The 27,059-nt window shown below is 48.4% G+C and overlaps 1 protein-coding gene across 6 annotated transcripts in view; it reads left to right on the top strand.

Annotated features, from left to right (window-relative positions):
* Positions 1-27,059, top strand: part of VPS13D (vacuolar protein sorting 13 homolog D) — a 229,158-nt gene that overhangs the window by 146,858 nt on the left and 55,241 nt on the right. For all 6 annotated transcript variants that reach the window (XM_084787200.1, XM_084787199.1, XM_084787198.1 and 3 more), the window contains 2 exons: positions 7,207-7,341; positions 8,393-8,560. In XM_084787200.1, coding sequence (XP_084643326.1) covers positions 7,207-7,341; positions 8,393-8,560 — 303 coding nt within the window. The remainder of the gene's footprint in view (positions 1-7,206; positions 7,342-8,392; positions 8,561-27,059) is intronic.

The raw sequence follows: 27,059 nt of genomic DNA, 5'->3' as shown, positions 1-27,059 counted from the left end.
TCCCTCTGCCCACTCCCTTTCCCCACTGGCCCGTTCAGCTTGCTCTCAGAAGATCCAGGATGGCCACTCTCTGTCCACAGAGGGGCATCTAGGTAGCTGAAATGAGTCGTGAGCTTGCTGCAGAGCTGGCTGCAGATGCCCGTGCAGGTTAGGCTGCAGGGTTGGCCTGGTGCTACCCAGGACCTTTAGCACAGCTGCATGGCCCCACTGCAGTCCGTTGCCGTGGTTGGGGGAGTGTGAGCTCAGTGCTGCCAAATCTTCAGGTTTTCAAAGAAAAGCCTGAAGTTTGCATTTTTATGTGGAATCTCCTAGTCTTTAAATGTTGGCAACCAATTCACATTTAAAACAAAACAAAAGAAAACCCAACAAAAAAACCAGCCTTGTGGGCTTGACAGAACACATGTGTGGGCCTCATGTGCCACAGCCTGCCAACTCCCAGCTTCTAGAATAGGCCGGCAGGTGATGAGAGCCTCCTGTTCGACAGAAGGCTGGGGCAGGGGTGATGGCTTCAGTGAGACAAGGGAGGGCAGCTGCATGGGGCCAGTGTCCTGAGACCAGTGGCCCAGTGCTTTCCTCTCCACCCGGCTGCTTAATCTACCCTAATGCTGTAGTTCCCAGGAGGCTGGAGTTGCTTGTAATTAGCCTGGGAGTGAGGGGAAACCCATGGGAAAACTACTGTCTTGCTAATATCCACAAGTATCCACTTGACTTATGTGACCTTGGGATGGGATTGTTTGATAAAGTCTGTTCCCTCAGAATACTTGGCTCTCACCCAGCAAGCCAGTGCTAAGCATTTCCTGCAAGTGGAGACTTCTTTATTTAAAATCATCCTGTTAACGAGCACAGACCCCCGCATTCCCCTCAGTGCTCCTAGCAGAAGCTCCTAGTCCCAAGTCCCATGTACAGATGCCATGCCATGTGTCCTCTGCAGTCCCAATGGTACTGACACCATGTGTCCTCTGCAGTCTTGTGGTACTAACGCCATGTGTCCTCTGCAGTCTTGTGGTACTGACGCCATGTGTCCTATGCAGTCTTGTAGTACTGACGCCATGTGTCCTCTGCAGTCTTGTGGTACTGATGCCATGTGTCCTCTGCAGTCCCAATGGTACCAACACCATGTGTCCTCTGCAGTCCCAATGGTACCAATACCATGTGTCCTCTGCAGCCCTGTGGTACTGATGACATGTGTATACTGCAGCTCTACTGGTGCTGTGTGTACTGAAATGAAAGCTGTCCTTCATGTTGAAGGTCTGCCTGGCACTCTGTTGAGGGAACATTTTTAGAGCACTGTTAAGCAGATGTCATGGCATCCCTGTGTTTTGTGCAGGATGTTGGGATTTGGACTTCTGAGTTGAGCTCTGCGCCTATGGAAGTCTCCATGTTACCATACCTTGGGTGTTCCTCCTGGAGTCTGGGGTTCATAATATTCAGAGTTTCTTAACAGAGTAACAGCCCTTTACTAGGAGCTTTCAGGAAGGGCAATATGCTCTTTCTGATGAATATGGAATCACTAAAAATATGTGCTTAGGAAATGGAGCCCTCTCCCAGACCAGCAGCCATGGGAGTCTGGCTGAAAGGTAACCCTGCTTTAGTATTGAAGGAACAATTGCCTCCATTCTCTGGATTGCCCGACAGGAATGAGGCTGTCAGAAATCTTGGGGGGGGGGCAGTAGGGGGGTTATTCAGGTTTACACTGAGGTATAATGTAGCCAGATACAGTGTCTGGTGACTCCAAGGCACCCACCCTGTCCTGGTGACTCAAAGGCAGCTACATTTGCTATCTCACTGGGTTCATGAGTGACAGAAGGAAGGGAGCTAGTATTCCATTCACAGACACGCTGCCCCTCCCTTTTCTTCCTGTTCTGCATGAAGTTTGTTAGAGATGCCATGGTCCTGTTGAAAAGCCAGGTAGCTTTCTATATGGGGTTTCCTCCAACTCCTTTAAAGATCAAGAGATACCAGGGGGTCTTTAAAAGGTTTCAAAGGTGGCCCACAGCAGGCCTTTTCTCATTTAGAGCGTTGGGGCATAACAAAAGAAGGGCCTTAATTGAGCAATCTAGTTTGGAAGAAAACCCACACTTTAATGGTCAGAGTAGGAGGGTGGGGGGAAGGGGGGATTTCAAACAAAGACACTATTTAAAAAGCCTAAAACTGTCTTCTCAAAGGCTTGAAATAATTTGTTGGGAAACTTCAGACCCTTTACTTTTTCCCTCCCCTCCCTAAATAAAAACCAGATTTGTTAAAAGGAAAAAAGATCCAGTATTGTTAATTGTGTTTCAGAAAGTGCCAGAGAGGGAAGTAGCCCCGTAGCTTTAAACACTGTCCCCAAAGGGAAATAGGCAAATACCCTGCCTCACATAAACAGCCTCTATGTGCCATAAATAAACCTTTAGAGAATGAATTCCAGACAGTTTTGTTTAGTGTGGGATAAACTAAGAGAGGAAAGGACACGGCCCAGGGCCTAGCTGTGATCCGAGGCCTCATAGACAGGTATTTCTCTTTTACCTTGATGCCGTCCCTGGGAGGTAGCAGCCCCTTTCTTCTGGGAGGTGGGAGTGGATAGTTTGCTATTTTATTAAGAACTTATGAGTGCAGGGTTGCTTTCTCCAGAATCCATTTTACAATGGGAAACTGCTACTTGAGTAAATAAGTGTCAGTGCTGCATCCTACTGTATGCAACTAGTCACTGAGTTCATCAGGAGGCAGCAATTCCCTTTGGCTTCTTTCCCTCCTGTGCTTCTTCCACTGATTGGATCAGCCTGAAGGTGGCAGAGTAATTCATACCAACAGGCTGGCCCCATGCCTTTGCAAATAAGGGACCCCGACAGTAAATGACTAGGTGAAGACAGTTTCACTCCAGGGATGGTGCTTCCTTGGTTCTAGGCTGGAAGGTGTCTGTTGTGAGAGCTTGGCAGCTTGGTAGAGGTCAAAGGTCCCTGCAACAGTTTACTGATCTTCTTAATGTTTGCAAAGAGGAAGTTGTCTTTTGGTGGGCTTTTTGGTGGGCTTTTTGTTGTGTTTTGTCTTAAGCTTTTTGGCTTAAGCGTTTGTTTATCATGCTTTCTCTTCTCTGAACTTTGGAGTTGCGTTGGTAAGATCATGTGCCCACGCTTCAGCCCCCTTCACAGCAGGCTCGGCCTTTGGCTTACTAAGGAGTTAAGCTGGCTGACTATCAGTTTCCCTGTCAGTGAGATGGGGGAAACTTGGGCATGCTCTCTGATTTCATGCCCGAGGAGACTTTGGTGGGAGGCACTGCTGAATGAACGGCAGAGGGTTTTAAGGAGAAACAGTGGACCCCTCTGGCTTGTATGCTTTCTACCAAATGGGTAGTTGCTGTTATAAAAACAGCACATTCAAGTCTGGGATCTGCTCCCAGCTAGTCATGTGACTTTAGTTACACACTTAGCATATTTTCTGTCTGGGTGGGAGGGTGGGGGGGGGTTGGGGGCGGAGGCTGGCCTTGAACTCAGTCTGTCTCCCAGACTAGTTTTGAACTTAGCAATCTTCCTGCCTCAACCTCCTAGGCACTAGAATTAGAGGGTATGGCACCCCACTGGCAAGCTAAGGATGGTCTTAGCCCTTAACATTCTTTCTTCTGATTTTATCAGTGACATCCCAAAGCACCAGACCATGCTCCTTCCTCGGCCTCGTCTCTCTGGGTGACTGTGTGTCATGCTGTGACTCTTCCAGCCCGCCCTCCTCTACTGTTGCTTCTTGGTCTTTTCTCAGGTTTCATTTCGTTCTTCTTTCGTTAAATGCCAGGTTTCGCTTCTATGAACTGTCTGGTCCTAGCACTAGGCCAGGGTGTTCTGTCAGGTTAATTGGTATTCATCTCTTCTCAGTTTACAAACTCTTTATAAAAGCCTCGACCTTGATGGAAGTAACAAGTGTTTTTCAGGGCTTTTTGCCGTGTGTGTGTGTGTGTGTGTGTGTGTGTGTGTGTGTGTGTGTGTGTGTGTTTGGGACAACCTTGGGTGTTGTTCCCCAAGAAGTGGTTCACCTTGTGTTATGAGATAAGGTCTCACTGACCTGGACCTTGCCAGTTAGGGTAGACTGGCTGGCGAGCAGGTTTCAGATATCTTCCTGTCTGTGCCTCCCAAATACTGAAATTACGAGCACAAACCACTGTGCCTGGGGTGTGTGTGTGTGTGTGTGTGTGTGTGTGTGTGTGTGTGTGTGTATGTGTGCGCACGTGTGAGACAGAGACAGAGAGCACCAAACATGATGGGAACCTTAATAGGATGGCAAGGCTTTTGTAATTAAATAATAATTACACATCATTTCCCCCTTTTCCCACCCCAACTCTTCCCATGCACCCCATGCACCATCTATCAATTTCATGTATTTCTTTGTTGATGAGACATCGTGGTACTAGCATCTCTGATCTTTCTAGGAGATGAAAATCTCACAATAAACTCCCTGTTCTCTCACAGGTCAGCTGGATGTCAGCAGAACCTTTCTAGTGAGCCCATATCTTTTTAGTTTTTCGAGACAGGGTCTCTTCCGTGTAGCCCCGGCTGTCCTGGACTCTGTAGACCAGGCTGGCCTTGAATTGAGAGAGATCCGTCTGCCTCTGCCTCCCAAGTGTTGGCATTAAAGGTGTGCGCCACCACGCCCAGCTCATGAGCCCATATCTTTAAGGACGGTCATTTCAGCTTTCTCACACGGTGGAGGCATCAGAAACAGCAGCGTAGAGGCCTGAGGGTCTCTCAAGTCCGACGCTCACTGAATGCATAGCCTTACCTCGGAAGCAAATGACAATAGTTAGTAAAGATTCTGGTGAAGGGAAAAAACCCGAAATATATCCATAGAAGATGCAAATCATTTTAGTCTACCATGGGTGCCTAGGGACACACTGAACAGAATGTATACAAGGTGTTCACATAGGAAAAAGGAACATTGTTGGAGATGTTAAAGGCCTGACTAGATTAGGGACAAGCCCTGTTACCACAGTGGAATGCTGGATAATATGAAGCTGCCCTTTTCCTCAGTTGACCTGTGGGTCATAAACCTGAGAACAATTCCAGGATTTTGTTGAAGAGCTTCTTTCCAAAATTTATAGTGGAGAATACCCCCTCAAGATAAGAGTGAAGCCAGAGCACTCACGATTCATTACAGCACCACAGCAGTTAAAATGGCAGCACTGTGGCAAGCAGGAATAGTCACATGGCCGTCACTGCCTGCAATAGAAAGAGGCCATGTGCTCAGTAGTGCTTAGGTAGATACTGTCTGAAAAGGTGTGCACAGATCTCAGGTCACATGAGAACCAAGCATGAGGTGTCATGCTGTGAGTATGAGGCTTTGTGACCTTAGTAATGAAGACACAGAGAGCCCCAGTCATAGTAAGCTTGTCTCATAATTGAAAGACACCATTTAAAGAATAATAAGACCAGATACGGGGTGAGAGATGTCTGCAACATGTTTATCCGCATACAAAAGTCCTCTAAAGTTGGAGACACACAGGTAACTCACTAGGGACATGTTGAAGACTCAGATAAGCACATCATAGAAACAGTGTTGCGGAACCAGCATGGTTGTTAAGTGTGCACAGCCTCGTTAGTTCATGAACACTCACTGGAGTGCCAGTGTGAATGTCTGCTTCATAAGGTGCTAAGATCTCTGGGTGTGGCTCCGAGGCAGAATCTTCGCCTAGCATGCATGAGGCCCTGGGTTCAGTTCTACCAGACAAAAACAAATCAACAAAAAAACCAAGAAAGCTATTTCTTCCCATTATTGATAAGAACACAGAGCTACGGGCTTTTCTAGATCCTGGAAGAAGTCTGAGCTTTCCTGGCTCTGCTGTGAAACTGTCGAGCAGTATATTCAGGTTCAATGTGCTCACTCTTTATGAGCCAGCAGCTCTGCTCCCCCTAGACACACACCAAACCAACCAACAACCAAACAAAAAAAAAAACCATGCGGATTCATCCAAAAGATATGTCTACAAACACCACAGCTACTTCATTCATGACAGCAAAAGATTTCCAGTGTCTAGGTGTAACAGTGCACACCTGTGATCCTAGCACTCTGGAGGCAGAGACAGGGTGCTCTCTGTGAGTCTGAGGCCGGCTTGCTCTACATAAAAGTTCCAGGCCAGCCAGGAGAACCCTGTCTGTCTCAGAACAACAGCCAACTTTCCACCAACACTAATGGTTGCATGGGATTTTAGTTGTGTGATGTAACAAATAGAAATGAAAATTGATAAGATATAGCTATGTTCAACAGCCTAGTAATTAACATCCATTTATGTGAAATGCAAATCAGAAAAACATAATCTGTAGAGGGAGGAAACAGTCTGTGCAGCAGGCAGGGCTGCTTTGGGACCAGAAAGATAGCCTAGTGGGTAAAGCTTGCCACTGTAAGCAAGAGGATAGGAGTGATGGTTCCCAGAACCCCACATAAAGTGCTGACTGGGCATGCTGTCCCCGCTGCAGTTCCAGTCTTGGCAGGGAAGAGATCCCTGGAGCAACCTGCCGAGTACGACTGGCTGTCGGGGAGCTCTGGGGCTCATGGAGCTCCCCTACCTCAAAAGAACCAGTGAAAGAGAGTCAAAGACAACTCAGACATCTGCTTTGCCTTTCAACACATACATGCGTACACAAGCGCGCGTGCGCGCGCGCGCGCGCACACACACACACGTGCACACCACACATACAAGAACATGAAAGTGAAGATAAAAGACAGAAACAATCAGAGAGAAGGGAACACCGAGAGTTGTGTGTGATGGCGGCTCTGTTCTTGTGCAGTGTGCATTAGTCAGAAAGGAGAGCATGGCGAGCCCGGGTTCTGAACAGACCAGAAGGAGTTCTGCTGTGAGGCTGCTGTGTTTCCTGCTGACATGCTCAGATGTGTGTGACTTTGGCTAATAGATGTGTCTTTCTTTTTTCCATGGTATGCTTTTGCAATTATAGAAAGAAATCCTTATGTTTAACTTATAGTTTTTCTTTTCTTTTTTTCTTTTTGGTTTTCTGATACAGTGTTTCTCTGAGTAGCCCTGGCTGTCCTGGACTCGCTTTGTAGACCAGGCTGGCCTCAAACTCACAGTGATCTGTGAGTTTCTGCTTCTGCTTCCCAAGTGCTGGGATTAAAGGCGTGTGCCACCACGCCCAGCTTAACTCATAGTTTTTCATGGATTCTAGAATTATGAGCACCCCAGAAAATCATCCTGAGGCTGAAGTCTGTAGTTTTCCTTTCTTTCCAAACTAGGCCCTGAAAAGCACTCTGGGATTCCCATTGATTCGATTTGAAGATGCTGTGATCAATCTGGACCCGTTCACTCGGGTGCATCCCTATGAGACCAAGGAGTTCATCATCAATGACATCCTCAAGCACTTCCAAGAGGTGTGTGTGCAGACGGGGAGGGGTGGGGTCATGTGGGGGCAGCCAGGGCCAAGCAACTTTGTTTTGAGTGTTGGGAATCTGTTTCTACGATTCATTACCAGGACATGTCACATGTCTTTGAGGGTCAGGGGACACGGACACACACACACACACACACACACACACACACACACACACACACACACACACAGATACCCGGAGAATCCCAAGATTGACTTAAGAGCTGTTTGTCTTGCCCCTGAGAGCCAGTCCCAGGGGCTTCCCTAGGTTAGTCTCACAGCTCTTGGTGGTTTAGTTGATGCTTCAGTGACAACACAGAGAACTGTGAACTCTTTATATGCCAAGCATGGGCTGCTTTCAACAACCACACCTCTGTTCTTAGCGCCTCTGAGACACTGACCTTGAGTTGAACTTGACTTGGGTTTTTTTTTTAAACCATATTGGACATTTTCCATTTTTTATGTTTAATCTAGACTGCACAGCCCCAAATATAGAGCCTTCAGGGGATCATCAGATCATATAGAATTTGTTAGTTTTCACAGTCAAAGCTTATCTCATCTTGCCTCTTTTTTTGGCCTCTCTTGTTTCCTTCCCTAACAAGAGCTATTTCTCCAGCTGCCTCTAAGGAGGTGCATAGGCAGGTACTCCTGATCAGGGCCAGGCAGGCAAAGGCCTGCCACCCTCTCTTCTGCGTGTTCCAGCTGAGTAGAGACTTCAGAGCTACCCCTCCTCGCTCCTGCCTGATTCTCCTGCAGGGATCATGGGAAAAGGAGAATGATGCTCGTTCATAAAAATCCCCAGAGAGTCTTTCCAGCCTCACAGCTGCTTTTATTCTCCTAACTAGCCTTGAAGCATATTTTAAGTGTATTAAAAACAGTCCCCAGTGTGGTGTTGGGTGAAGTTAGGGGCATCCATGAAAGCACAGGAGGTCACTGGCGGGTGACGACTGAAAAAGTCATTGTTGACAGTAGTGGAGGATGAGATAGATGCCTAACCTCTTCTCGGGGACACTGGCACTGACGTGGCTTCCCTCCCCCATTCCATCCCACAGGAACTCCTCAGCCAAGCAGCTCGGATCCTAGGATCAGTAGACTTCCTCGGCAATCCCATGGGCCTTTTGAATGATGTTTCTGAAGGGGTGACTGGACTGATAAAGTATGGAAATGTCGGGGGCCTTATAAGAAATGTCACCCATGGAGTATCTAATTCTGCCGCCAAGGTAAGAAAATGTTGACGACATCTTGCGATGAGCCTCAGAGGGCCTCTGTGTCACTGGAGTTTCACTGGTGGTTAGCTAGCCTGGAGAAGCTGCAGTCACAACCTTGGTTCCCTCATTGTAATGGTTTGCCTTCTCTCTGCTGTGGAAGTCTGCCCAAAGGGCCAGTGCGCATGCTCCAAGCCATGGTCCTTCCCTAAGCCAGCTCTGCAGCTTGCTTGCTCACTACAGTAGCCTCCTGACCCTGGGCTTCCTGTAGCTTTCCCAGCACCACCAGAATGAGCTGGCTTTTTGTGAACATGAAACTGAAGGGTTGGGGTATAGCTCAGTGGTAGGACACTTACCTGGCATGCCCAAGGCCTTGGGCACCATCCTTAGTGCAAAGTAAAACCCCCAAACCAAACAGTATAAAACTGGACTGCCTGAGACCTACCAGCTGTCTCCACAACTGCATGGAAAGTCTGAACTAAATGGGCTCCTCTAGTACAGTGGCCTTGCAAGCCGCGGGAACCCAGCTGTGAGGGGACAATGGGGCTGTTCTCCTGAGTCTTGCAGCCCAGTGACTTCTTGGTTCCCTGGCATCCTGCTTGGTGGGCGTTTTGATGGTCCGCTCTTGGTACCCAGCAGCTATGTGGAAGCGGGGGCAGTAGAGGTGGCCGAGGGCAGCTGCTGGTCCACACCATCTGCATTGTCTGAGAGTCCATCTTGTTCCTGGAGAGGCTGTCTCCTTCCCGTCTGCTCCACCGTCTGTCCATGTGGACACTGCCTGTCATTCGTGAAGGAGCCCTGAGGAAGCACTTGTGGGTACTTGTTGCTCCTTCCTGTGGGCTCCTCTGAGGCTCAGGTGATATTCCACCATGGGCTGCTGAGAGGGACAGTGGCTCTGGCAGGACACCCCGTCCCTCTTCTCACCCCTTGCTGTAGGGCAGGTGTGTGTGTGTCGGGGTGTGCAGCTGATACTCTTGTGTGTTGTGTGTGTCCTTGTTCATAAGGTGTGTGGGCAGGGAAGGGTACCTGGGAGGACCGTCCCTTGGATCAGTCTCTGAGGCTGTGGGTGTTATTTGGTCAGCAGAAGTGCGTACGCTGTGGTTCAGCGCAGGGAGAGGAAAGGGCATGCTCTAAAAGACAGTGCCCATCTCTGCTGGGTCTTTCTCACACTGGCCTCGGTCCTGTACAGTGCAGTCCAGCTCAGCTCCCAAGCACTTCGTTTAGCTCTGGACTCTAAGCCAGCCAATGCCCTACAACATTCCATTGTAAACACCCCCACTTAAAACTTTTATTAAATTTTACTGGATATCGTGCTTTATATTGTTATTGCTTTTGCATAAGGGGCTTTCCAGGGCTTGCCTGCCAACCTTGTTCCCTGTATGTTTAGTCAGCATATTTCATGGGTTCTTCTCCTCTTCAGTAAGCTGAGCAGTATTGTCACAGGCTGCTACTGAGGGAAATTGCTTTCTAGTTTATTTTGGTGAACCTTGGATTTGCTACTACAAAATTAAGTCCATCTAGCTGCAAGACAAAAGCTCACGCTTCACACGGCCAGGTCTGTCTGTCGACACCAGGCCAGCCCATCTTTGATACTGCACGTATGGCTGGACTAAACTCTCCATTTTCCTGTAGTGCTTGGGGTTGAAAGCAGACCTTCAGCACTGCCTCGTTTCGCTGTTATATTTGCTTCTCTGAGTTCATGAGGGAGTTTAAGGAAATGCAGATGGCACAAGAATCAAGCCTGGGTGTAGGGGGATTATTTAGAGATGCAGAGTACCAGTGAGGAAGAGGACAGAAGGTGGCCCTGTCCCTCACGGAGCCACTGTCAGCCACCCCACTTTGCTGTGGTGTTGAGGTCTGTTTGATGTGATGGGGACAGAGCACTGGCTGTTCTGTGGCATTCCTGGTGCCAGCTGCATTAACAGGGAAAAGTGCTGGGTCAGTGCAGGGCAGAGCACTGCCGCATGGCGCACTCTCTGCCTTGCAAACCCTTAGGAAGGCCTTCTATCTGTCAGGCCTGTGAGGACAGGCCCTTGCCACACACTGCCTTGTTGGAGTTAATCTCTGCCCTGCAAATCAGGAAGTGAGGCTTAAAGGGCTTGGAAACATTTTCAAGGTCAAGTAACTAAAAATAACAGGGTGGACTTGATCTAAGCCCAGCTCCCCACCCCTCCCCTAGATCCCCTGTGTGTCTAAGGTCCTTTCCAGGCACTTTAGAAGAGCTGCTGCTGTCCTGTCCTTTTGTTCTCTTTCAAGCAGGCCTGGGGGTGAGAGGTGGTCTCCCTCTCCACAGGCAGTCAGTGCTTGGTGCTTGGAAATGTGGCCCTGGTCTGGTGACATTTGGCTATCTAGTCTCAGTGAGACAGTGAAGAGGGTGGTAAGGACTGACCTCAGTCCACAATCACTGTAGAAAGCTTTACCCTTCTAGGATTCCCGCCCCCCCCCCTTTTTTATTTTTCTACATTGCTACAATGTATTTTGATCATGTCTACCTACCACTTTCTCTTCCCAACTCCCCCTAGTGGCCCCACTTTGTCTCCCCCACCCCCCAATTATGCATAACCTCCTGAATCCAATTAGTATTGCTCCTATTTGCATGGGTGTGGGGTCATCCACTGTGGCATGGGCAACTTACCAGCAGCCATGTTTCCAAAAGAAAAGTGCCTCTTCCTCCCTCAGCCACCAAACTGCCAGGAGCCCCTTCACCAAGGCCCCATCCCCACTGACTCACACTTCTATATGTGATCACCAACTGTAAGGTTATGGCAGACATGCCCCTGCGTGTTGAAAAATAAAGCAATAAGATAAAGAGTAGGCCGGGCGGTGGTGGCGCACTCGGGAGGCAGAGGCAGGTGGATCATTGTGAGTTCGAGGCCAGCCTGGTCTATGAAGTGAGTCCAGGACAGCCAAGGCTACACAGAGAAACCCTGCCTGGGGGGGGGGGGAAGATAAAGAGTAAACAAGAGAAAATGTCATAGTCAGGAGTGGGGACATGCCCTCAGAGTCTAGCACTCAGGGGCCCGAGGCAGGAGGATCATGAGTTTGAGGCCAGCAGAGGCTGCTGACAACAAACCAGACAAAGGCCCTACCTGTTCTCAGTATGACCTGTCAGGGTTTTAGCAACACTGAAGATAATGTGGGCAGGTAGAAAATGAGGCTGGCCTTGAGAGACTTCTGTAGAGTCTAGCTGGGACCTCAGATGACGCTTTCTCTCACTTCTTTGCTCCTTTTTCTGGGCAGCAGTGTGCAGTTGAGCCATTTCCCCTCTGTTGGCCCTTTGTCCTAGGAAACCAGATCTGGGACATCTCATTGATCAGGGGACATGGACTTTTTCCTCTTCCAGAGACTGATAGGCCCTGCCCCGTGTCTGCCTCATGTGTTCTTGCTGCTGTGGTCTTGCAGCAGGCCGGGCAGCCCAGCTGCCTTTTGTTTGGGAAATAGCATTTGTTTGTGTTTGTTTTGCAGGCAGTATATTTATAGGGCTCAGACGAGACTAAGGCACTGTTTATTCAAAGAGAAAGTTAGATCTTCACACAAAAGAATGTTCTGTGTGGATTCTGAAAGGGAACGGCAATTTATGGCTTATGTCTGTTTTTGTCATTACGTGTGACTGTTCCATTTTATTGTTGAGCTGATTATCCCCATAATAGCTTTTCCATGTACCTATAAGCGAGAAATAGGTGGATGGCTTCTCGTAAGCATTGGGTTTTACTGTGTTTGAGTTGGCATGGTTTTAAGTTGAGTGAAATTTGCTTCAGACAGTGATCTACCCCATAGAGAATGTAGGTTTTTTTGTTTTCAAAATCCCTTTGATCCCAAGTCACCTGAGGAGCTCCTTTTCCGCCTCAGATGAGGTATGTTCAGCTTGTCACATGTGGGAAGATGACGCACGTGTTTGGCATCAGAGTTCTTGTTTAATTTTTCTCTAATAACCTTGAAGGCTAAAAGGATTCCCTTGCTTTTAATTCTGTGTAGTTAGAGAGAGGCGGTTTTCTGATGCTGACTGACCCATCGTAGCTCAGAGCGAATCTCAAACATCTGGGTGGTCAGAAGCGTGTTTGGCACAGGGGAGTGGTGTGGTGGCATGGAATTCCAGGGGTCTGAGGTTCCCAAGACCAGCTTTGGCATTCATCTCCTTCGCCGAGCAGGCAGCTCTGCAGCCTGGTGGAAAGTAGATGACAGCCCTTCATTTCCTACTGAGGTTGTCACTCTAGCAGTGAGCAGTGCACATTTCAAATGACTTTACCTCATCACCCAGAGCACAGCTGTGTGTGCAAGGATGCAAAGCTGGAGAGACCAAAAGAGAAAGGCTATGTCTCCCTTGGTTCAGTGGCTTTCCTGTCTGAGTACCAAGATGGCCGCTAAAAGAAATTTAGTGTAACCAAGCTTAGTAACGCTCTTTCATGTCCCTTCCTATCAGTGTCTGATCTTCCCTAAGTATTATGGTCTGCAGGTTGAAATAAACTATACTCAAATTTTACAGAGTTCTGAAGGACACATCAACTAATTTTTGACAGTTGAAGATCAAGATCACTGTGTCTGGAAGAGTCTATTTCCCTTAAGTTTTTTCACCTTTCTACTTGCTATCTCTAAAAGACTGCTTGTAAGAAGTCTTTTTTTTTTTTTTAGGAGGGGCAACATCATATTTAAAAATCACACTGTGTAACCTGACTCTGGTCTTCAGACCCCTTTCCTGGTGCTCTCTTCCCTGCAGTGGGATAATTTCTTTGTGCTACTTGACTACTTTAAACACTTCTGGGCAACTAGAATGTAATTTTTAAAACACTGATATATAAGGGCTGGAGAAATGACTCAGCAGTTCAGAGCACTTACTACTCTCGCAGAGGGCTTGACTCAATTCCCAGCACCCACATGGTACCTTACAACCATCTATAATTCCAGCTTCAGGGGGTCTGCCGCCTTTTGTGTGACCTCTATGGACAGTTGCACTCTCGTGCGTGCGTGCGTGCGTGCGTGCGTGTGTTCGCATGGTAAAACAATCTAAGAAACTAACGTTTCACTTCAGCTCAGAATAATGCCTGAAACTAGAGAACATTCTATTTCCCTACTGTCACTAACGGCAGAACACTAATTTGTTTTTCTCAGTAGACTTTTTCCCTTCACTCTTCCCTCTCCTTGTCTCTCCCATAGCTTTTTAAACTCTGTAGAGATATCTTCTGAGTTCTGTACACACATGGTTCTCAGATGCTTAGCAAATTGAGTTTAAAAGCCAGGAGGAGAACGCTGGGGACAGTGTGTCATTCTGAGTTTGTGCTTAGTTCTGTTGGCCTGTTCTGTAGTTTGCTTCTTGAATGAGAGTAAAAGTCATATCCACTCATTGGCCCTTCACCATTTCTCCTTAGTCTCTGTCTTAGTTCTGACATTGGTGACATCTGTAGGTTGGGAGATGTTGCCGCCACTACCTTACAGGTGAGGAAGCAGAGACCCAGAAGTAACTCAGGCAAGATGGTCATTTAGCTTCTAGAACTTTGCTGGACATTGTTCCTTGAGTTTTCCCTTGTACTGCAGAAGCAGACATGATCCTGTACTGCAGGTTCTCCCATCACTGCTCTCTGGGAGCCTCGCTAGCACGCCCTCCATTGCAGAGTGGTATTCAGACAAAGGAAAATGACCTTTTCTCTTGGAGGCTTGAGAATCACACATTGACTGTGATGTGAGATATTTGAGAACTCATAAAAAGTAAGGTGAGGTGAAAACAGATTGGAGCAGAGTCTTTGTAGACGGCGACACTGGAGGAACTGAGCTTCTGTCAAGGCACTGCGTTAAGTGTTTGGAAGAAGGACTGTGGGAGGAAAAGCTGCTTCTAGAAGACGGGCCTTTTCTTTGCCTTGCCTCATAGCCAAATGCTAACATGCTCAGGCCTAGCGCGTAGGGAACTAAGGGTATCCCAACATGGCCACAGGAGAGCACAGTTGGTCAGTGTAGAAAAACAGAAGGACGCCACTCACTGCGGCAGGCATGTGGGGAGTGTGATGTGTCCTCCCTTTTTCTGGTCAGCTCCAGTGGGAAAGCCCTCCTGTGCATCTCTAAGAAGGAAATGTCTAATTGGTGGCCATAAGCCTGACACGAGGAAGCTCCTGGAGAGTCAAGGAAAGGCGGGAGGCAACCTAGCTGGCTGTCCTGAGTGCTCCTCTCTCTGCTGTTCCTGTTCTTACTCTCGGCATTTGGCTTTGTCTGTGGTGCCCATCCCACACCTCAAGCCAGAGGCTCTGTAATTCTTTTCCCTCCTTCCCTCCTTCCTTCCTTCCTTCCTTCCTTCCTTCCTTCCTTTCCTCTCCTTTCCTTCCTTTCTTTTTATCTTTTTAGTGATTCTTTGTGAGTTTCACATCATGCTCCTAAAGTCCCACTCATCTCCCCGTCCCCTCCTGTTCACCTTTCACCCTTGCAACCCCCCCCAATAAAAAACACACAAGCAAACAACAATAGCAAAAAAGCATAGAAAACATCTCATCATGGAAGCTGCGTCACAGTGTGCCCCACAGCATATCCCTCTGTCCACGCATCCTCACGTACAAATGTTCATTGCAATGAGTCATTGGTCTGGTTCAAGATCTCTGGTTTCTATGACATCATCAATTTTGGATCCTCATCGGGACTCCTCCCAGTTAGCCTATTATTGTCCTGTGTCATGGAGAGCCTGCAGCTTCGGAGCAGTAAGACTGGCCTTTTCACATGTCCCAACCATTTGCAAATGATAAAGATTTTGGTATCAGCCAATTCAGAGCCCTGGATCTGGGCCTGGGTGGTAGCAGAGTAGGTCAGCCCACTGGTTCTCCCTTATTTCTACCACCAGGGTGAGCTCTCCAGCACTGCTCTAGCTAGGCCACTCAATGCCACCATTAGCAGGAGCCAGGGCCAGCTCCACTGTGCTGCCCAGGTTTGGGTCCCACTCTCCCAAGTGCTGCAGCCTGGGCCAGCTCTCCCTCTCTCACACCCTTGGGGCCAGCTCTTCCTACTGTCCCAGGTGGCAAGGGGCAAGGGGAGGGGAAAGGCATTACCCCTGCACCCACACCACTTCATAGCACCTCGAGTAGAGGGGCCAGCTCACCTGCACCCCCCAACCAGGGTCAGCTCTGCTGTGCTATTCAGGCGAGGTTCAGGGCCCCCTCTCCCGAGTGCTGCAGCTGGTGAGGTGCAGGGATAGCTCTCCCATGCTCATGACCCATGGGTCATGGGTAGCTTTCCAGCTGCCAGAAGTGGCAAGGGGCAGGATGGGGCATCATCGCTATGCCTGTGCCACCCCACAGCAGATGAGTAATGGGGTCAGCTCTCCCACATTCATGCCCTCAGGGCCTGCTCACTCATACCCCTGCCATTAGGGCCAGCTCTACTGTGCTGCCTGGGTGAGGTGAGTGCTACCAGTTGTGAGAGATGGGGACAGCTCTCCAGAGGGTGGCATTCAGTGAGGGGTGGAGTCAGTCTGTGGCAGCTGCCCTGCCCATGACATCCCTATGTACTCTAGTGGTAGTGTGAGCCACAGACATCAACACTGACCCCATACCACTGCATAGCCACAGATTTAGACATGGCCTCAGTGGCAGCTTAGCCTGGGATCTCGCCATGGCCCCAGGTGGCAGGGGTTGTCACCATGCTCCCAGGTGACTCACGACAGGCTACTCCTTGAATCTCCAGTCCCATCTTTCTTCACAATGCTCAAGCTGCTGCACTTGTCTTTCTCTCCCGTCTGACCCCACATACTCGCACACTGGTTCCTCCAGCTGCTGGCCACATGGCTGGCAGGCCCCTGGGTGACATCCTCCATACTTGCTGCATGGCTTGTTGGCAAGCCAGTGTCTATAGCCTGTTGTGACATGCACTGGAAGGCAGGTCTGTGAGTTTGATGGTAGTCCACAGGTCTCTGTTTTCCTCCTTCCACACTGTGCCGCCTGGATTTGATTTGATTTGGTTTTTATGACCTAGGCATAAAACAGCTTTGGCAATCAAGCCAAGCATCAAGCTAAGAGGAACAAAGGACTGCTATCTCTCTGCCCCTGAGAAATACAAGAACACCACCAGCACCACCACCACCAAGGTGTCTCTTTGCCCATTGCCTGGGAGCAAGGCTCTGTAGTTACACGGTCCAGCCCGAATGCCATCAAGAACGTGCTCCTTCTGCACTCTTAAGTTTCCATGGCACGTTGTGCTTCTGTTATAGCAGCGACCGCGCTTCTTCCGGTTATAAACATTGGTGTGTATTCTTCCAGCACCTGTCAGCAGACACTCGGCATTCAGTTCATGCAGATGCCGTGGAAGATACTGAAGAAAGGAGTATGATGGTGATGATAGTGTGTGTGTGTGTGTGTGTGTGTGTGAGAGAGAGAGAGAGAGAGAGAGAGAGAGAGAGAGAGAGAGAGAGAGAGAGAGAGAAAGAATGCATACATGTGGAGTAGGGCTCCATGCAGAGGGGTGAGGGTTGCAGTGGGGTCTGTGCAGACTGGGAGCGGCCACATGGGAAAGTGCTATGGGGACCATAAGGCAAGAACACCCTGTTCTTCCTCAAGGATGGTCTGGGGCCTAAGGAAATGTGGAATGTAGATGTCTGCTTATTGCTTGCATCCTTGAGTGGACTTAAAGCTGCCCAAGGGCAAAGATCTTATCTGACAGCATTTTTGGCCAATATTCCTTGTGACCAGCCGTAAATATTTGCTGTAGGAAAAATGGAAGAGAGCCAGGTTTCACTGTATGGGGTGTCTCTTACTTGGCTCGGCATTTTTTGCATTGTGTATGTTCAGCAAAGTTATGAAATAAAACACCGGCCTGCTTTTTATTATCTGTTGTTTAGTTTTTAATGTGAAGTAAACAGAAACTGTAGAACTGTTGATTTAAAAGTGTGCCCCAACCATATCTGAAGCCTGCAGCTAACCAAAATAGAAACAGGGCTCTCATGGGTTGCAGGACCACAGTTTAAGGCCATCCTAGGAGACATAGTGAGGCTCTATCTCAGAGACATTGAATTGGAGGATGTGCCCTCTCACCAGCCGCATCGCCCTGCCGTTCTTATCTAGCATAGCCCACAGTGAAGACACATCACATAGGGTTCCAGCAGGCCCTGGCTCTGCCCAACACTGCGGGAAAGAAAGGGAAACAAACCTAGGTCCTCTTGATCTGGTAAATAAAAATGGGAGTGGGAAAGAGTTGTTTGCTTTCTGAGTGGGGAAATACTTAGATAAATTAAATTTATGCAATAAAAGCTTAGTTTGGAGGCGTTAAACTTCTAGTGTTTGTGGAAGTGCATGTTAAGCAGAATATGCTGTCAAAACCAAACCTTTGTTTCAGTTCTGTTTCCTTTGTGATGTTCAAAGCTGGGTATTATAGCCAGTGCAGTGATTTCCTCTTTATTGGTAACTGGGAAATGGGCAAGGATTATGGCAAAGTCACAAAAGGAGGTGCAGTGGCTCTGTGAAGCTTTTATAGGCATTTAACCTTTGTAGCATGCTCCTGTCACCATCTGATCTTCACACACTTAGACATTAAAGGTCAAGGGTTATCCCCATTTGACAGATGAAAACGTTGAGTCATGGTATAGGTAATTAGCTTCTGGAGGGTCAAATGGAGCTGGCAGAAAAGGACAGGACCCTGGGCTCCCCTGCAGCCTCAGGCTGTTTCCCGTAGCAGTCACTGCTGCTTCCTCCTCAGGAGCGGGACCACTTTCATGTCTGTTGGCTAACTAGGCTTGCAACATCCCTGTGGGGCCAGCGGCAAGGCTATCATCACTTTCCTCTGAGTGGTGGGAAAGTAAGTCAGCAGTGTGAGATGGGGTTAGGCTGCCAACCCCTTTCTGCCCTCTGGACTGAGCTACCCCAGGGAACTTGGAGACTGTCCTCCATGAGCACCCCTGGCTCCCAGGCCTCTGCCTCTTCACAGCCACGCTGGGATGTGAAGGGGGCTCCAAAATCCCAGGTGGGGACACAGGCCTGCGGCCACACAGCCAGAGAGAAGCAAAGGCAGGTAGAGTCTAACCACCTATTTCTAGTGACATTAGTGGCTGTGACTCCATGTCCCACGGCCTGAGCAAGTGAAGATTTTAGACTGCTGCAGAATAGTTGCCAAGAGAGACCAATTGAGTCAAATTAATCAGTGGGCAAGGTGAATTGCCAAGTCTCTGGATGAATGATAAAGGTTCTTGTGACAAAACACAGGAAGAATTTGTCACCTGTTTCTCTGTGGAGAAAGTATAATTATGTACATGATATAATATGATTAATATTAAATAATAGTGAGAGTCCTATCAACTTAGTGTCACAAGCACAGACTGAGGTCCATGCAAAGCCCTGCTGTGAAAACACCATACACATTAGCAGACTGCAGCCTCTGCCTAGCCTCCGAGGATAGCAGACGTGGCAAAGAACATCAGAATTGGCACTGAGCCCTCACAGGTCATTGAGGAGAAACCCCATGAGGGTTCGCAGCTAGTCAGCCCCAGGGCCAGCTTTCAGATGCAGGCCTTGACCTTGTGGCTGGGTAGGCAGCTTCTGGCTGCCTGTGTCTCTCTTTTCAAAGAGAAGGAAAGAAACGTAGTGGAATCAGAGCCTTGGAGTTACAGATACTCGTTTGGCATCCCTTGTAAAAAAATTTTTTAATGTTAAGTGTTGTGTGTGTGTGTGTGTGATGCACCTGTGTGTACACATGTGTGCTGCCTGTGCAGAGGCCAAAGGTTGACATCAAGTGTCTTTATTGCTCTTCACCTTGTGTATTTGTTTGTTTATTTCTAGACAAAGTCTCTCACTGAACTTAGAACTCACCTGCTTAGGCTAGACTGGCAGGCCAGAACCCCCAGGCTCTGTCTGTCCTCCTACCCACCAGCAGTAGGATACAGGCGTGCTGTGCCCAGCTCTGAACTCGGGTCCTTATGCTCGCACAGCAGGCACCTCATTTAGCATTCTCTCTATGGATATTATGTATTTCCCTGACTGTGGTCCACCACAGACTACGGAGGACAAGGATCTTGTGCTGTTGGGGCTGTGCTGTGTGCTGTGTGGCAAATGTCCTCAGGTTGTTGCTCTGACCTATCTGCTCACCTGCGTGGGGAGGAAGGCGGGGCTGCTTTGAAGCACCTCACCTAGCTAGTCTTTCAACAGGGTCTCATCCAGCAAGTAGACGCAGGCAAAACTGCACCTCCCCACAAACAAAGCCAAGTAGGAAGCCCTTTCGTAACCAGGCTTAGAGGACAGCTGCTGAGATGAGACAGAGCTCAACTTTAATAGGCACAGAGTCTTTGGAGCCCCAAATAATCCTCCAGGTTTTCAAAATGTTCATCCGTGTCTCGCTATTAACAGTTTTTGTCACCAGTTTGTGTTCTAAAGTCTACATAAAAAGAGGACCTAGGAGTAGCCTGCCGTGGGTAAAAGTTGGACCTGTCTCCTTTTGGGTGTGCAACAAGCCCAGAGAATGTAAAGGTTGTGTGCTCAGAGAGACTATGGCTATCTGAGCCACCAGCCTTTGCTGAGTCAGTCTGCCTCCCCCTGACATGAGCTCCCTGTGCTGCCGGAAGCAATGTTTCGGGTTCTTATTGGGTCTCTTCTTTTGGCACAGAAGGCTCTGGATGGCTCTCCTGTGTCTTCGTGGGTGCCAGCAGTTGGGGCAAAGCAAACCAGGGTGGTCTGGATACATCTGTGTCCTGGATTTCATGGTTTCAGCCTTGGGCCAAGGGCTGTTACTGCCAGGCCACTCCCAGCCACAGAGTCCTCACTGAAGTCAGTGCGTGAACCCTTAACATTTTGTCCTTTTACCTTAGTCCAGAACACTCGGCCAAACCAGCAGACCGAGTGGTGACTGAATCCTGTCCCCTGGGACAGATGAGCTCTGTTCCTGCTTGTGCCGTTTCTGCCTCCGCGTTCTTGTTTTGATTCAGACCTGCATGCCCCCACCATCCAGAGTCTCTTCACAGCTGAGGTGTTTTGTCAGAGCAAGATTGCAAAGAGTTAACACTTTTGCTTTTTCCGCAAAGTTATCTGTGAAGAGTATTAGTTGTTTAATAAAGCGTGCCTGCCCTCCGGATGAACCCGCCAGTGACTCTGCAGCTGGGGTCATTCCAAGTTCACGCGGTGGACTTTTGACTGCCTCTGTGTCTGTGAAAACAGTCGGCAGCTCCTGCGGGGATCATTCATTCAGGCCTGTAACACAACACTATTGCCAATGGGCACCTGCTGGGCCAGCTTCCCAGGAGGGCGGAGAGAGAAGATACCAAGCTCCTCAGGCATCTGTGGAGATAAGAGCCACAGGGGCTCAAGGGACCTCTAATCAGACCTGCCAGGGATCCACTGTGGGCCAGTAGGCCAGTGTCAGGGAGTATTTGGGTAGCAAGGAGGCTAATAAAGGCTTTGACACGGGGAGCAGGGGCCAGGGGGGGACAAGGTAGGAGGGGGGAAAAGAAGGGAGGGTAGGAAGGAGAAGGGGGTAGTGCAAGAGAAGGAGGGAAGATTCAGAGAACATTCCCCAAATTTCCAGTACATTCTTAATTCCTCAAAACAAGAAAAGAGAGTCAGTCCATGGGTCTAAACATTTCTAATCTAAAACCGTTCACCCTGCCTGGAACTGTATTTATTGGTTCTAACTGCTCTTTCCATGGAATTCATGTAAGAGCACATCTCAGTGTAATTGACCCTGTCCTTGAAAACCTGCTGGCCAATAGCTTGAGTCTCATACATATCCAGCAATAAATGTGTACATGGTGTATTATCCAGAGATAAAAAAAAATCCACCTGTCAGACCAGGTGTTGGTGGTGCACGCCTTTAATCCCAGCACTTGGAGACAGAGGCAGGTGGATCACCGTGAGTTCAAGGCGAGCCTGGTCTACAAAGTGAGTCTAGGATAGCCAAGGCTACACAGAGAGACCCTGTGAAAAACAAAAACAAAAAGACAAACAAACAAAAAAATCCACCTGCCTGCCAGAGAAGACATTGTTGGGAGCCGTGAGTACCTAACTCTACACATGCTCTCCCATGTTAGCTGCAGGGATGCAGCAGCGTGCTGGTGAGGTGGGGGGCCGAATGTCAGAGTGTACAGTCTGCAGAGTACTGGGCAGTTCTAACATAGCATATATGCCCGACACAACCCTGCTTCAGAAAACACAAGTCCCCTGCAAATGTTTGATTTACTCGCTCATCTGTGTATTCACTTCGCCTGCATTTTCCCGTCATTTGCAGTGAACAGTTAACTGGATTTATAGGCCCCGGTTAGCCTAAGCTGCCCTGCGATGGTACACTTTTTAAAAGCAGTTTTGTTCTCAGAGGAGCCTTTCTTTTTTGTGTCTTATCCATAACTTTGTGCAAAGAAACATTTCACTTAGCTCTGCACTACTGATAATAGTCACAGGAAATTCCGGGCAAAGCCAGAAGCGCCTTTTCTTCATCAGGGACTGTGGCCACATCTGGCTCTGTATGTGCTGATAAGGAGGACAACAATGTTAATTTTGTGTTTCCTCACCCTTTGCCTCTCATAATTTGTTGCCAAAATGAGTAGGCAGCTTGTCCACCTGCATGCTGTTTGTGGACTGTGTGGTCACAGTGCAGAAAAGAGGCAGACCACATGGAATGCTGTCATCTGTGAACTGCATTTCCCTTTCTCCCTCAGTGCTGCTCTACAGGAGATGTGAGGGTAGCCACCAGCACACACTGTGCCATTGTACATAGCTTCAAGTTTAACCGAGCAGCTGAATGAGCATCTGTCAAACAGAATAGGCCGAGTTGGGGGTGTAGCTCAGTGGTCAGCGTTATCTGGCATGTGCAAAGCCCGGGGTTCAGTCCTAACCACTGTTGTTCTGTCTTAAGGTGGTAGCTAACATTTATTGTCTACTATGTCCTGGGCATAGTGAAGATGGCTTTCACACAAACTGAGTTGGTTTTAAAAACTATTTCTTGTTGTGGGTGCACATGAGCATGCCACAGCACATGCGTGGAGGGCACAGGGCACTCTCATAACACCCTGAGTTCTGAGGATTGCTTCCTTCCTGAGAAGCTACCTCAGCAGCCCCAGTCTAGTGTGCCTAATCCTTAGCATCATAGTCCCAACTGCTTCCTTTACAAAGGACTCACTGAGATATGAGTTAAAATGCTCGAAAATAGAAGAAGAGAGGCCAGGAAGCGAGGCTTGTGGGCCGGGCCGTAGATGGCGTACTGTCAGCGGCTTCCCTGCTGGGCCCCCTCGAGTACCTTATCTGGGGGAGTTAACCATGGTAGGTACTGGGCGAGAGAGATGCACAGCTGAATGCCATTTCCTGCAGTCTTTTCTTGCTCTATCCAGAATGAAGCATGCAACCCAGAACCCAAGACCCCCAGTTTAAAGCTCTGCACATAGACCTAACTAAATACAGAGTTATGCAAAAACCTCTTAGACACATATCCGCAGGTTTGGTGTTTTTTATACCTTTCCTTTAGTTCATAGCTCTCTGTAGATGGCTAGAAACACCAGGGTCTGTGCTACATACCAAGAAAACATTAGTGGAGGAAGCCAAGTCTTTGCCCCTTGAGGGCACCGTGATACAGCAAAGAAGAGAGTAAGGACCATGCGTTTAGAGAGCGTCCAGGTGCTGGGGCAAGGAGGGCTACACAGAAAAAGATGGAGATGGGTGCCACACAGGCAATAGGTTGCAGACAGGAAGAGGTCAAAGAAGGGAGTATGTGTGTGAGGCACAGGACTATGGCAGTGGGGGCGGGGCGGGGCCACAGCCCGGGGTGGCCAGTTGGGCTAGTTAGGAGACTGACCCACTGTTTGCCTCTGACCTCATGAATGAAAATGAAAGAGACTCAAGTATTCCGCGTTGGGAGTCTGTTGTCCTGTACCTATGCCCTACACAGAGAGGAGCTTTTGTTCTGCAATTGCATTGCCTATATGAGGAGAAAGAGTCACACATTTTACAGTCAACACAAACCAAACTGACAGCCTCCCTAACCTGAGGGTGGGAGACCTGACTCACTTTTAAAAAATGTTTATTTACTTATTCACTTAATGCGTGTGTTCTCATATGGAGGTCAGAGGACAACTTGAAGGAGTCCGTCCTCTCCTTGGGGGTTCTAGGGATTGACCTCAGGGTCATCAGGCTTGGGGGCACCAGTAAGCCATCTTGGTGCCCCACTTCGTATGTAGCCAGAGCTCACTGCAAAAGGAACTGTGTCTGCTCACTTGCTGCAGCGGCTTGTAGATGCGCCAGGCTGCTCTTCAGCACCTCAGCACTTCTCCTTAACCAAGTACTCCGCTTGCTTAATCTCACGAGAGCAGAAAGTTGCCCTCCTGAAGCTAGAGGTGGCAGATTAACGGCCTGAGTAAAGGGGCCTTCGGACTAGGCGTGAAGCAGCCGGGGCACAGGAGGGAGAGAGGGAGTGGGTGTGTTGGCAGCTGTACTGTTCTCCCCGATGGGAAGCTCAGCAACTGTAGTGTGTTCCTTTGATCCCCTCTACCCCAAACTACACGTGGGAAATAGTTGACCTTATTTAACTAGCGTATTAACTAGACCTTATTTTTAGCATATGGGTCAACTAGATGTGGCCTGAAATTGAGAGAGAAGAACATGTTTCGTGTCTCCTGCCCCAAGTCCTGGTCTCACCTGTTTTGATCTACAGATTCTTTGCTGAACATCCTTCCTTTCATGTTTCTACTCACCACAGCTAACAGGTTGGCTGGGATTTTTCTTTTTCACATATGGATTAAAAGAGGGCATTCATTTTGAGGAACCTGTGACCCCTCCTTTTCTGCAACTCTCTAGAATAAGGTCAGGTAACTTCCTGGTGACTCCTGGGAACCTTTGGTGCAGTGGTTTCCAGTGCTAGGAGTCATAACACTGGGGTCATTTGCCCAGCAGCTGGCCTGGGAGGCAGGCTGGGCCTTTTGACACAGAGCTGGAGTTGGGCTCTTTGGCGTATATAGTCAAGAAAGAGTCCCTGGCGCAAACCTGTTAAGACTGTCAGGATGGAACCCCTGACCTTGGCTTTCTCAGCGTGCCCTGTGTGCCACCTCTATCACCCAAAATTTGAAACTTTATAGCTGGCCAGCTGTGTCCTGCACTTGAACAGAATGAGTCACCATTAGAAGACTCAGAGAAATTTGCATATGCTAAGGATTGACTGTTCCTGCGCCCACCCCCAGCCCAACTCCATCATGTGTGTGGTTCCTTACTAACATGGGAGTGTTTGAGGGTGATCAGGTCATGAAGGTGGAGCCCTCATGGTTGGGATTAATACCTTACTTTGAGATGAGGTCCTAGACTGATGGTCAGGCTGGTTCATAACTCATACACTTAAAGTGCTCCCTCTGCCTCAGCCTCCCAAGGAGCTGGGAATACAAGCACATGCAGCCACATCTGGCTGGATCAGTACTCTTTTATTTTTTGAAATCATTATTATTAGTGGTTTTGTTGTTTTTAGATAGTCTTGCTATTTAATCCAGACTGGCCTCAGGTTTACGGTCCTTGTGACTCCGTCATTTTAGTACAGGGATTACAGGCTTGCATCGCTATGCCCAGCACATGAGTACCCTTTCAAAGCATGGTGGTTCCCCTTCCCACCGTGTGAGGTCACAGATGGATGTCTAGGAAGCAGGCCCTCTGAGACTCCAAGTCCTAGGCAAAGCCAGGACTTTTCATGGTGTTCATAGGGAATACCTAAGCTGAGTTTGGTTTTATCTTAGCTCACCTGCAGGGTGGGGGCATTTGGTTCTACTTTACCAAGAACCTTCCCTTGCCTGGGCTCCAGCTTCTTAAAAAAGTAGACTAGACACAGTTCAGTACCTTAGGGCTTCACGCACTCCCCTCCCCACTCAACTTTCTAACGGAGACAAAACTTCCTTGCTCTTCAGATGCTAAAGACAGTTTTCAGTGGGCATTCATGCCTAGGTAATCACACTCATGAGTCATTTCCCCAGACACTGCCTGAAATGAACTATAGTGAGAATTTGTTTTTTGTTGTTTGTTTGTTTGAGACAGGGTTTCTCTGTGTAGCTTTGGCTATCCTGGAACTCACTCTGTAGATCACTCTGGCCTGGAACTCGCAGAGATCCACCTGCCTCTCTCTGCCTTCCAAGTGCTAAGATTAAAGATGTGCACCACAAAAAAAAAAAAAAAAGATGTGCACCATCACTGCCCTACTGAATTTTGGTTTAAAAACCCAGTGATGTTGTGTGAATATGTTTTTGTTTTAATCTCATGTGTGGGGAGTAGGGCTGCTTCAAATCATCCACAGCAACTAACTGTAATCTCCGTAATCTCTGGCAGGGTCATGATTTGTGCCAGCTGCAGATAGTTTAATTATGGGAACCCTTGAGAAGGTATAAATGGGAGAGCCGTGAGAGAGCCTGTGGTGGCTACTGATCCCTACTTTTGTTGATTCCTGCTGCTGCGTTTGCTATTGCTGGATTACTGTATTGCTTTATTGCTGGTTTACTATTACTGGATTGCTAGTTTGTTGGGTTGCTGTATCTCTGGATATTCTGATGACAAAGAAGATTGGACTTTCCCCTAGGAACCCGATGACCTAGATCAGCAGGAAGTAGTCTAAAAAGATCTACATCCCCCTTTCCCCCTAACCTTCTTTCTCGCCTACCTAGTGTTGAGGGTTGGAAAGGATTGGGGTGAAGCAGGGTGGTATATATAAGAACCCAAATAAAATAGCATATATATTCACAACTGGATCTCTGCCTGGTCCCAGGTGGGACTTAGTCACACTCTCACCCCCTTGTTTCTTGCCAGGCTTTGGCATTGGCATCTGAGACCGATGGTACCTCTGGAGCAGGAGTCCTTGTTCATTGGTGGTGGTGATGGTAGAGGAGTGGGTGGGACAGTTTGTTTCTTTCCTGTTGAGGAATGTTCCATTCAGTTTCTAAAGTCTTGTATGTTAAGATTTTGGTCAACTTTTAAGTGGCATGTTTGTCTTTCATTCTTAAAGAGAAAGTTCTTAAAAAGAGGTTTTTAGTTCACCTAGTCAATGCTAGTGGCAAAGGTGGCCTCGGCCTCCTTTTCAAAGTTACTGTGCCTAGGCTGGAGAGATAGCTCAGCAGGTAAAAGCATTGGCTGCTCTTGCAGAGGAGCTGGGTTCTATGATGCCTCACAACCGCCTGGAACCCCGGTTCCAGGAGATCTAATACCCTCTTCTGATCTCTTTGGGAACTGCATGCACATGATATACAGACATACAGGCAAAAACACCCATATACGTAAAATAATAAAAAAAATAAAAGTTGCAGTCCACAGGCCTCCCTAGAGTGGAACTAATTCAGGCACCTGCAAAGATCATGATTTAGCCACTACAGAGGGCATTTCTTCTCATAATCTAGCTTAGTGCTTGAGCAAAAGCCTTTGGTTGCAAATCATATTAAGATGGCACAGCTTTTCAAAGCCACCTGCAGCTTTCCTCTATGTGTGTCATAGAAGTCACAGCAGTGGGTTTGTGGGAACACCCTCAACACAGCTATTAATCATCTGCCAAGGCCAAGTTACACAACTGCCTTTAAAGAGGCACCTTGGGCTGGTGAGATGGCTCAGAGACTAAAGGCGATTGCCACCAA

Source organism: Acomys minous, assembly GCF_964271855.1.
Source record: "Acomys minous genome assembly, chromosome: 6".
Lineage (NCBI taxonomy): Eukaryota > Metazoa > Chordata > Mammalia > Rodentia > Muridae > Acomys > Acomys minous.
This window is presented reverse-complemented; position numbering and strand designations above follow the sequence as displayed.